At 33.7% G+C, this 12,104-nt stretch overlaps 1 protein-coding gene and 1 long non-coding RNA gene across 10 annotated transcripts in view; one reads left to right on the forward strand and one right to left on the reverse strand.

The window, feature by feature from the left end:
* Positions 1 to 12,104, reverse strand: part of ANKRD12 (ankyrin repeat domain 12) — a 168,677-nt gene that overhangs the window by 96,270 nt on the left and 60,303 nt on the right. For all 9 annotated transcript variants that reach the window (XM_074275126.1, XM_074275099.1, XM_074275060.1 and 6 more), the window contains one exon: positions 1,226 to 1,370. In XM_074275126.1, coding sequence (XP_074131227.1) covers positions 1,226 to 1,304 — 79 coding nt within the window. In that variant the 5' untranslated portion in view covers positions 1,305 to 1,370. The remainder of the gene's footprint in view (positions 1 to 1,225; positions 1,371 to 12,104) is intronic.
* Positions 11,535 to 12,104, forward strand: part of LOC141546961 (uncharacterized) — a 37,742-nt gene continuing 37,172 nt past the window's right edge. The window contains exon 1 of the long non-coding RNA XR_012483475.1: positions 11,535 to 11,595. This is a non-coding gene — a long non-coding RNA (uncharacterized LOC141546961). The remainder of the gene's footprint in view (positions 11,596 to 12,104) is intronic.

The raw sequence follows: 12,104 nt of genomic DNA on the forward strand, positions 1-12,104 counted from the left end.
ACATGTAATCATTTTAATATAAAATAGAAAAACTCTGCCATACAAAATTTTATTTAAGCATTTAAGGGAATATTTCCAGCAATGTGAAACAAAGTTTTTTATTTCTTCTAATCTTTGACAACCATAAATCTCCAAAATAAAGTTCTTTAAAGAAAATAATAATCTGTATAAAAGTATAAAAGGAGAACATGCTAAAACTATGTAAAATATTTTCTAAACAAATAATGAAATATTGGTAAAGAGGATTTCAAATTTCCATAGAGGAAATTTTGTCACCATCACAAATATAAGAATCAAAACACAACTGGAATGACATAAGGCAATACATAAATATTTGTGCATGAAGGTACATAATAAGATTATTTCTTTTAATGAAGTGAAAACATTCCAAAGAAAAACTCTCACTAATAATTTACACTAAGGGATAAAGTAACTCAGATAAGAGAAAGTATCAGGTAAGAATATGCTAGAATATTGGCCTGCTATTCAATCTTATGTGTTTGTTTGTTTGGTTGGTTTTTTTTCCTGAGGCAGTTAGGATTAAGTGACTTGCCCAGGGCTACACAACTAGCAAGTATTAAGGGTCTGCTACTAGATTTGAACTCAGATCCTCCTGATTTCAGGGCTGGTGCTCTATCCACTGTGCCATCTAGCTGCCCCCTATTCAATCTTATGTTAAATTATATAATCTTGGGTAAATTATTTAATCTCACTGGGCCTCAATTTCCTACTTTATGAAATGAGGAGAGGGATTTATTTGTCTTTAAGGTACTGTCCAGTCTTCAGTCTAGTAAGTTTGTAAATAATTAGTTCAGTGATCTAAACAACAGTTTTAGGAGTATATTAAGTGATTTCTTAATTTCTGATCCATTCTGAATCATATTTAGGAATAAATAATATCACCAAATACATGCAAATTATTACAGTTTGTCAGGCATAAAGCATCTTAGAAATGGGATGGATTCACTGTCCACAATGAGCCTCCATGGTTTAATCTGTTCCAGATCTAAAATCCCAAAATTTTTTAGTTTAGTTAATAGTTTAGTTAACACTATGAAATACTGATACATGACTTTACTCTTCTATTAAATGAACAAATCATTTTATTGCGAAAATATGAGTACAGAAAATGGATGGGGAGAAAAAAGTTATTGGTTAAAGAAAGAATTATGATAACAAAATGATCAAGGTTGATCAGAAAAGAAAATTTCAAAAAATATTCTACCTGTGTCTGAATCTCGATCTTCATGTCTTGACGGACTAATGGTAAATGGAAGTTTACGCTTCATAGATTTCTCCTTCATCTCTTTCCCCACATCATTCCTATCGACTTTTGGAGTTTTGCTGTAGGATGAAATCTTTTCTTTACTCTATTTGGAAAAAAAAAACCCAACATAAATGTGAACAGAATTATATTAGTGCTGGTACAATGATAATTTGTAAAAGGCAATGTAAATAGAAGTAAAATAGCTTAAATACTAAGGTATGAGTTTGGGGAAAATTAAGACTCAATCAGTAATTCTGGTATACAATTATATAGGCATTGAAACATATCACATAGATTTCTGTATCTTCAATATCTAACTAATCTATAGGAGGGTGGGGGGAAGAACAAGCATGAACATTGGAAATTGGTACATAATTGAGCTAAATATCAATAATCAGAGACTCTTAAATAAAGGAAACAGAGATACAACCCCAAACTAGTGCCCAGCACATATTTGATACTTAGTAATTATAGATGAGTTAGAAGCCAGTTTGAAAGAAGGGAAAAGTATAAAGTGGAATGACCACAGTCAAGGTTCCCTGCCACATAGTTAAGGAAGTGTGACAAAGCCTAAATGTAAAATAGTACAGTTGAAAAACTGGTTGGGATTTGGTGTCAGGAAACCAAGGTTTCAATTCTGTCACTGCCATACCCTCAGTTTTCCTCATCTGTAAAATGGAAATAATAATCATTTTCACAGGGTTTTTAAAAAATCAATAAAGCGATTTACACACAGTTCTGTGTAAAGCACATATTATGGTATCTGGCACATAGTAGGCACTATATAAATGCTAGCTATTATTATTTTAACACTGTATAGCACTAAATATATATTTTTATTGTTTCCCCCACCTATAAAATGGGATACTTGTACCATTTGTCTCATGGCGTTATTTCTAGGCAAAACACTTAAACATACTTAAAACCCTATAAAATTGGTAACTACTTACTCTGAATCCAGCTGTAAGAATTTTCAAACCTAATGAGCTACCATGGAATGGGGACAGGCATTACCCCTATTTAAAATAATAATGCCTGAATGTTAAAGTGCCCTATTGGAAGTAATAATGGTGGTTATGACTCAAAATTTACTAACATCCAAGTGTCACATTGCTCTGATAAAGCTAGGGATGTCTGCTTTGAATGGAGAACAGGAGAACAATTTGCAAAGTAACAACACTATTGTAAATATAATAAACTCTGAATAACTTGGTAACTTTGATTAATATAATGACCAACAATTCCAAAGAACTCATGATGAAATATGTTTTCCATGAGGCAGGTAGGTGGCACAGTGGATAGAGCACCAGCCTTGAATTCAGGAGGACCTGAATTCAAATATGAGCTCAGGCACTTAACACTTCCTGGCTGTGTGACCCTGGGCAAGTTACTTAACCCCAATTGCCCACCTCCCCAAAAAAAGAAATATGTTCTCCATGTCAGAAATAGAATTGATGGATTCAGAGTACAGACTAAAGCAAATTTTATTTTATTTTTTTTTCTCCTTTGGACATGGCTAAGATGGAAATGTGTTTTATATATTTATATTTCTTGAATTACCTCATTGTTGAAAAGAGCCAAGTCCATCACAGGTAATCATCACATAATCTTATTATTGCTGTGTACAATATTCTCTTGATTCTACTCACTTCACTTATTATCAATTCATGCAAGTCTTTCAAGACCTTTCTGAAATCAGTCTGCTAATCATTTCTTATAAAATAATAATATTCCATCACATTTTTGCATATATGGGTCCTTTTCCCTTTTATATTATCTCTTTTGGACACAAACCCAGTAGAGACACTGCTGGATAAAAGGTTAAGCATAATTTGATAGCCCTTTGGACTCAGTTCCAAATTGCTAAAAGAGAGAATTTTGCATGAAAAAAAAATTAAATAAAAAAATCAGCAAATAATCATATCCTGTCTTCTCTTGAAACTCTCAAATGAAGAACAATCAATTACTTTTCAAGGCAGCCCATTCTGTTTTTTTCAGGGCTCTTAAGATTTTTCATGTCATTAAAACAAGATTTTGTTTTATGATTTTATAAATTGTACCCATTACAAACAATTCTGGTTTTTGGAACCAAGCTAAACAAGTATAATCCCTCTAAGGGTCTTTCAAATATTTAAAAGATATTTATTATGTCTTCTCTAAGTCTTCCCTTCTCCAGCTTGAACATCTTGCTATATTTCATATTACTCATCTAGTTTAATTACACAGACTCCCATAACTGGTGTAAATTTGACAATGAAATAAAAATTGAAGACTATATATACAAATAACTCGTTGAGAAAGGAATGGTAGGAGTAAGTTGTATTTTTGCTCTACAGAAAAACATTTATGTTTCAGACAAAACTACTGCATGAAAATAAATCTCTGAATGAATAGTAATGTTTGGGATAAAAACTACAACAACAAGATTTTGAGTTTCTATAGTAAGACTACCTGAGTTATGGAATGTTATCATCTCTGAACATCTGAAATTAAAGAACACCCAAAGGGCAATGGGATTAGATACATTGGTAGGCATGAGCAGTTTGAAACAATTATAGGCAAGGGATTCCTGTAGGTAGGGAGTCCAAAATTCCCTGGAGCAGCTGAACCAGATTAGATTGCAATTAGGAAATGTTTAACAACATAAAAGTATAATACAATACAGATAATGTTAAGTTGTGGTTTTCTAAGTTACTATGCTATTTGTCTTTGACACCACCAATATGAAAGATGCTGTCAAGGAAATCCGTAAGTGCAAAAGACAGAACTGACATGAAGCATGAAGGGGCATTCAAAAGAAAGTAAGGACCTCTTTCCCCAAATAGTCCTCCTGGGGTGAACTTATGGGATCATATTAACAAAGACACTAATAATGAACAGTCTTGGAGTTTGGAATATGGATTGTTGGAAGTTATACAAACACTGATGAGATCACACAATAACATAGGTTAGATTGGGAGTGGATAAACTAAAACATTTAACTAAAGTAGCTTGAATTATATACTATTTCTGCAAATCTAAAGGAACTTCACACAATTATAGCATTTCAGAGATAAGAAAGATAACAAAGGCAATCTAGTCCATTGGATTTTGAAGTCCTTGAGGTTAATGGACAAACTTTTGCTTCTTTTTGTATCTCCAGCACTTAGTACAGTGCCTGACCAGTGCTTAAAACACAACCTAGCACTTAATAGTTTACTGACTAGTGCAATCCAAATAAAAATACCTTCCTACAAACATGTTCAACAAGATATCATGCAGCCTACAGCACTGACTGGATTTTTTTTGTGGTATTTTATTGAATCTCACACTTGAATAGGATCTTAGGGATCACTTAGTTCAATCTATACCTGAATAAAAATCTCTACAACATCCAGCCTTTGAATGAAAACCTCCAATTTTCTAGAAATCCAAAAGTTCTGTTTATCCTCCTGAGTTCTGGTTTCAAATCACTAATTCTCAACTTGTAATTAATCAACAAACATTAATTAATTAAATATTTACTAAGGTCCAAGGCCAGGTGTTAAGTGCTGGGGACACAAAGAAAGGAAAAAAAGAATACCTGCTCTCAAGAAGCTTTCATTTTGTGGGAGAGACAGAATGTATATAAATAGATACATACAAGATATAGAATTGATGGAGTAGACTGTTTCCCTTAAGGGGGGAATCTCTGGAAGCTAGTAGGACCAAGAAAAATTTTCTTGCAGATATATCAAATTCAACATGTTCAAAATAAAATTCCCAATTCCCAATATACCTGTACCTAGTCCAAACTTCACTCCACTAACAAGGCCTCTACCCTGGTTCTTGTCTTCATTATCTCTTTTCTTGATTATTATGATAGTTCTGAACTTGCTCTCCCTCTTTCTACTCTTTCACTACTCCAATCCATCCTCCATACTACTAAAAAGGAAATCTTCCCAAAGCACAGGTCTGACTGTATTATTCTGCTAAAGAATGTTAGTGAATCCCTACTGTCTCTATGGCAAAATACAAACACAGCAGCTTGGCATTTAAAGGGCTTCATAATCTGGCTCTAGCTACCTTTCTAGACTCATTTCCTATTACTTCTCTTCACATTCTCTATCTCAACAAAACTGACCTACTTATTGTTACCCCAATTTGGCAGCTTCCATCTTCTTAAGCTTAATTAATATCTCTATGCAAATGACTCCCAAAGTTATATAGCCATCCCTACTTTGCTCACAAGCTCTAGTTATGTACTTCCAATTATCTATTGGATATTTTAAACTAAATATATATATATATATATATATATATATATATATATATTCATCTCAAATTCAACATGTTCAAAAATGACTTCATTATGTTTCTCTCAAAATCCCGCCTGCTTCCAAAATCCCTTCTTTCTGTTTAGAGTATCATCATTCTCCCAGTCAACTAGATTTCATAACCTTGGCATTATTCTTGAGTCCTCACTGTCTTTCTTCTTACACTATGTTTCTCTACCTATTAACAAAGTTTTTAATATAAAAAGTTTGTCTAAAGCAAATTTACTGCCAGGTTCTTACTGACAAATTTAAACAATGATAAATTATTTTTGGTAATCAAATCATTTATTTGTTTATAGTTATTACAGTGGAATCTGTTTTAAAAAACATTTAATTATCAGCCATAACCTCTTAATTACAGAAAAAGTGCAAACAATTGAGAGGGAAAAAGGTAGTTCAATTTAGGTTGATGTTTTGCCTGAGGGATATGGTGTCTATTTCTAATGTGGAGGGAAGAGCAGAAAGAAATTTTTATTTTGTCACTGCACTGTAAATAAGTAAGATGGGAAAGGGGAAAGGGAAGAGAACTAATCCCTATTGTGATAAATACTCAATGTGGCTTATTCTTATTAAAGAATGCTTAATTCTTCAACATTATGGTTAATATTTAAATATTTAGACTATTAATATCAACAGTAATAAGATAATAATTTCAGAATAATAAAAAAATTTATTTCTTATATATACTTTATTATATTTCTAATAAAAACAACATATATATCAAATAAAATGTAATTTAAATAAAATTTAAACATATTTAAATGTAGGGGAGAAGTCACATTCTAGGGCCAATATAAATAATTATATTATTTACAAATGTGCATAATTCACATTACTAGAAAGGCAGCCTAAGGCTCTACTTTTTTATTTTCTCTTACAATTTTGCTTTTGACCTCATCACTCAACTGTCTTCTCCTACATTATCAATGAACTATTACCAAATCCAATAGCCCTTCTTTCAGTCCTTATCCTTCTTGACCTCTCTGCAGTATTCTCTCTGAGAATACTGACCTCTCTTTTCTTGATTATTATTATTTATGACACTGACCTCTACATCTTCCTCCTGTCTGGCTGCTACTTCTGTATATCCTTTGCTGGATCATCATTCCTGTCTCATCCCTAACTGTAAATATAACTTAAGGCCCTGCTCATGGGCTCTTTTTATCTTTTCTCTTGTTATAAGCCTTGTCTGGTAAGAACAATGTGAGGTTGACTGAGTTTTCACAAAACTAGAATACTTTTTACAAATGCATGGGAGACACAGATGAAGGTGTGCCTTTGAAAGTTTTCCTATAGTTTCCTCATAGGTTCAAATATCATCTTTATGCAGACGAAATTTAGATCAATACCACTGCTCATCCTGGACACTAATAAGCTCCAAGCTCATGTCACCAACTACCAACTGGACTTTTATATCTTGCTAATATCACAAACAATTAATTCATCAATAAGCATTTATTAAACATCAATAATACAACCAGAATCATCCTAGAAACTGAAAATACAAAGAGCTTTATCCTCAAAGAGCTTACTTATGAAGAAGGGAAATAAGCATTTATTAAGTACCTACTAAGTGCCAGGCATTGTGTTAAATAAATATCATTTCATTTAATATTCACAATCCTGGGAGGTAGGTGTTATTATAATCTCCATTTCACAGATGAAGATATTAAGACAGACTGGTGTTATACAGTTAATAAATTCTGAAATTAGATTCGAATTTGGGCCTTCCTGACTACAGGTCTAGCAATCTATCCACTGTATCATGTAGCTACAAATATTTATATTCCCCCTATGTTTATATAGAAGGAGATAATACATGAGTATGTAAAATAGGCTGTGATTTTCTAGGGAGAGGAGATCATTAGAAATTGAGAGGTATCAGGAAAGATATCATGTAGAAGGTGACATTTAAACTGGGTCTTGAAAGAAACGAAGGATATACTAAGAAATAAGGGAATACATTCTAGGCCTGAGAGATAGTCAGTACAGAGGCAAATAGGAAATGGGAGTACTGTGTGTGAGAACCTATAAGAGGGCCAACTATACCTGACCCTAGAGTGAATAAAGAGAAATAACACTTTAATAAAGTTGAAAAGGCAGGTTGGGTTTAGGCTGCAAAGAGTTTTTAAGTGCTAAATATTATGTATTTTATTTAATCCCAGAAATAATAGAGAGCCATTCATTGGAGTTAATTAAGAAGGGAAGTGATATGTTCAGACCTGTTTTAGGAAAATCACTTTGGCAACTTTGTGAAGAAAAGCTCACAGTGGAGCAAAGACCTGAGGTAGAGAGGCCATTGAGAAGTCTTTTTGTCAAAGATCAGGCAAGAGATAGTTAAATGCCTGAACTAGGGTGGTTGTAAAAAGAATAAGAAGGGATCACAGCCAAGAGATGTTGTAAAGGGAGAGAAGGGAGGAGGGAGAAAGATAATGAACACGATTTTAGATGTTAGTTTGAGATATCAATGAGGAACCTACTTTTAAATATTGTAATAGGAAGTTGGAGATATACAATTAGAGCTCAGGAGAGATGTGTGTGTGTGTGTACGCACATGCAAATTCATGTGTGTGTAATTTGGGAGGTATATGCATAAAGATGATTTAAAAATCAATGGAAACTAATGAGGTCACAGAGAACATAGACAGACAGAACTCATTCATTGTCACTTCCCTGCTCCCTGTGCTGCCCGCCTTTCCCCAAAAGTTATGCCTCTTCCAAAGTTCCCAGTTTCTATCAAGGGCACTATTATCCTTCTAGGCATCTCAGTTGATGACTTTTGAGTTTACTAATTCCTCACCCCACATAAACAATCAATTGTCAATTCTAAACCCTAATTCAGTCTTTTATCACCTCTCACCGGGATTACTGCAGAATCTACTTGATCTCCCATTTTGGATCTTTCTCTTTCCTCTCCAATCCATCCTCCACATATCTGTGAAACTAATATTCCTAAAGCATAACTCTGCATTCCCTTGTTCAAGAAGCTCCAATGGCTCTCTCTTGCCTCTAGGATAGTGGTCTTGAAAGTGGGGGTTTGTGGTCCATTGGGGACCGTGATCTAACTCCTGAGGATACAATTAATAAAAAGACAAGAAGATGAGTTTCATCTTTCTCTTCCTGCAACAAGCAATTATGGGACAGGTATCCAACAAAAACACATCTATTCTTAATCTTCAATGCTCTCCTAATTCAGTCCCCTTTTTCCTTCTCTCTCTCTCTCTCTCAGAGAAGAAAATTTAGAGTCTCAGGACAATTATAACCTAAATCATTATGAGGTACCCAGTGCTATTGGAAATATTTCTCTTCTTTTCAGTATACCAGCTGTCCCCCTAATTACATCAAGACTGCGTTTGCATTTGAAGGCAGACTCTATATGCTCCAGGATAATGACTGGTGAATAAGAGAACCTTTCCTCTTCCTTGCTTTTCATTTTGGGTCAGACAAAATGTGCAGAACAAGGAGACTCTTATTGATCGACTATGATTTACATCATGGTTCTTCTATTCCAAGTAATATTTATCAAATATTGTTTTATCTTTATCTTTTTAAATGTTAAATTTTCAGTGTTTTGTGATATACATGATGATATATATGATATATATGTACATACACATGTATGCACATGATTTATAAATATATACATTTGGGGTATATTTTCTTTATAATAGGAGCAATCAAAAAACTGTAAGACTACTGTTCTCAGACGAAATACAAATTCCGGGGCAGTTAGGTGGCGCAGTGGATAGAGCACCAGCCTTGAATTCAGGAGGACCCGAGTTTAAATCTGCTCTCAGACACTTAACACTTCCTAGCTGTGTGACCTTGGGCAAGTCATTTAACCCCAGCCTCAAAAAAAAAAAAAAAAAAAAAAAGAAAGAAAAAAAAAGAAATACAAATTCCCATGGCATTTATGACATTTTACAACTTGCTTTCAGCCTAGGCTTATTTGTATTACTTCTCTTCAAGCACTCTTCAGATGAGTCAAAAATGCCACACCTTCTCTTGACTGTCCTTTTACTCAGGCTGTTGTTCCCTTTCTCACCTTAACTTCTTTTATAATATTGGTCTCCCTTCAAAATTCAGCCTAGTGCTACTTCCTGGATGAGACTTTTCCTGATTCTCCCAGCTACTAGTGTCTTATCTTTGAAATCACCTACTATTTACACTGCCTACTTATATGGATTTATGTTATTTTTCCCAGTATAATATAAGCTCCTTAAAGGCAGGGACTGTTATATCTTTGTCTTTGTTAACTCTTTGTACATAGTAAACAGTTAATAAATGCTTGCTGATTCACAGAACATATATTAGATCATATCCTTTGGAATTAGGAAAACTTCAGGTAGAGCTTATCTCAAACACTAGACTATAAATCTTTTTTGTTGTTGTTGTTGTTGAAGTTGAGGCAATTGGGGTTAAGTGACTTGTCCAGGGTCACAAAGTTAGTAAATGTTAAGTGTCTTGATACACCATTTAGCTGCCTCTAGACTATAAATCACTTCCCCTTTTTAAGCCTCCATTTACTCATCTCAAAACAAGAGATTTTTCACAGTGGGGTCAAATGAGATGATGTATATAAAGTATTTTACTACCTTGAAATGCTACATAAATGAAAAATATTATGACTCCTATGTTAGTACAAATAATTATATTTACGTTGATTCCATTTTCTTGTTATTTTAAAGACAAAGAGAGGTTAGAATTAAATCTCAACTATGTGGAGGCCTAATGTGAACTAGAATACTATCCTGGCTTCTTTGCACTAAATTTATCAAAGCATTCTACAAATAATTAGCTTTCTTGAAACAAACACAGCTGTGTTTACCTTAAATATACAGTTCATTTCAAATATACATATTCACAATCTAAATAAGAAATCTATTTCTTTGAACTTTGTTAAAATGGTAGCAAAAAAACAAACAAAAAAAAACCTAACAGAACAAATTTCTTCTAATGAGACATTCTCTCTCTCTCTCTCTGGAAAAGGAATTTTATTCATTTTTTATTTTTTTTATGTTAAACATGGTAGAATTATATGTTAAATCCAATATAAGCATAAATATTTATACAATTATCTTGCTGCACAAGAAAAATCAAATCAAACTGGGAAAAATTAAGGAAAAAAAATTAAATGTAAGCAAACAACAACAAAAAGAGCGAAAATGCTATCTTTTGAACCACACTCAGTTCCCACAGTCCTCTTACTGGGTGCAGATGGCTCTCCTCATCACAAGATCATTGGAACTGGTTTGAATCATCTCATTGTTGAAGAGAACCACATCCATCAGAATTGATCATCGTATAATCTTGTTATTTCCATGTACAATGATCTCCTGATTCTGCTCATTTCACTTAGCATCAGTTCATGTAAGTCTCTTCACGCCTCTTTGAAATCATCCTGCTGATCATTTCTTATAGAACAGTAATATTCCATAACATTCATACCATAACTTATTCAGCCATTTTCCAACTGATGGGCATCTACACAGTTTTCAGTTTCTTGCCACTGGGAAAAGGGCTGCCACAAACATTTTTGCATATGTGGGTCCCTTTCTCTCCTTTAAGATCTCTTTGTGATATAAGCCCAGTAGAAACATTGCTGAGTCAAAGGGTATGCACAGTTTGATAACTTTTTGAGTATAATTCCAAATTGCTCTCCAGATGCTTGGATCCGTTCACAATTCCACCAACAATATATTAGTGTCCCAGTTTTCTCATATTAATGCACTTATTTTCAATAAGGACTCTTGCTCTCAAAGAAACATCACTTCATATTATCTATAACCAAAATTAAATGTACCAAGATTACATATATGAAAAAAGATTATTGCAAAAATGGAGGTGAAATTAAGCTTCTTTGTCAGGATCTGCTTGGATGAATAATATCTCTCTACACACTTCATTTCAGAGGGGTGTTAAAGGTAACCTACTACCTGAAAGCATTAGTAACTGGGGATTCTCCACAGGATGAAGATTCTGGGCAAGTCCTCCTAAAAGGCCAAACTACAATGGCAGAACCTTGAGGAATGGGTAAGAGAAGATTTTATTTATTCTGTCTTCTGGGCAGTGACTATTGGTTTGGATGAGTAGCCTGAAGCTTGTAAAGAATGAACAATGGAGGAATTCTGTTAATGCTACACAGCTGCTTGTATGCTATCATATACTCTCTATTCAACTGACTAATCAGTTTAATGCCTTAATAAAAACAGCAAACAAAGACTAGTGACTGGGGCCATCACCAATGTAGACATAAGGCTGTACTGCAGTCCCCTCATTGAAGTAACACATAGGTATTTCTGTTCAATGGCATTTTTCCTTGCTAATCATAGCTTCTATCTTCAAAAGATTAGTATGTTATGTTCCCACATAGTTCTTGACCTGTCCTAATTGGAAAATTGATTATATTGGCCTTTCCTCCATTAAAAGGCAAGAATTTTGCCCTCAATACATTTTACACCTAATTCAAGGACTGAAATAACAATGCTAGTTTTATCTTGCATTAATGACAATGGCATCATGATAGGTCATCATTATTGCCT

The sequence above is a fragment of the Sminthopsis crassicaudata genome, chromosome 1 (assembly GCF_048593235.1).
Source record: "Sminthopsis crassicaudata isolate SCR6 chromosome 1, ASM4859323v1, whole genome shotgun sequence".
In the NCBI taxonomy this organism is placed as follows: domain Eukaryota; kingdom Metazoa; phylum Chordata; class Mammalia; order Dasyuromorphia; family Dasyuridae; genus Sminthopsis; species Sminthopsis crassicaudata.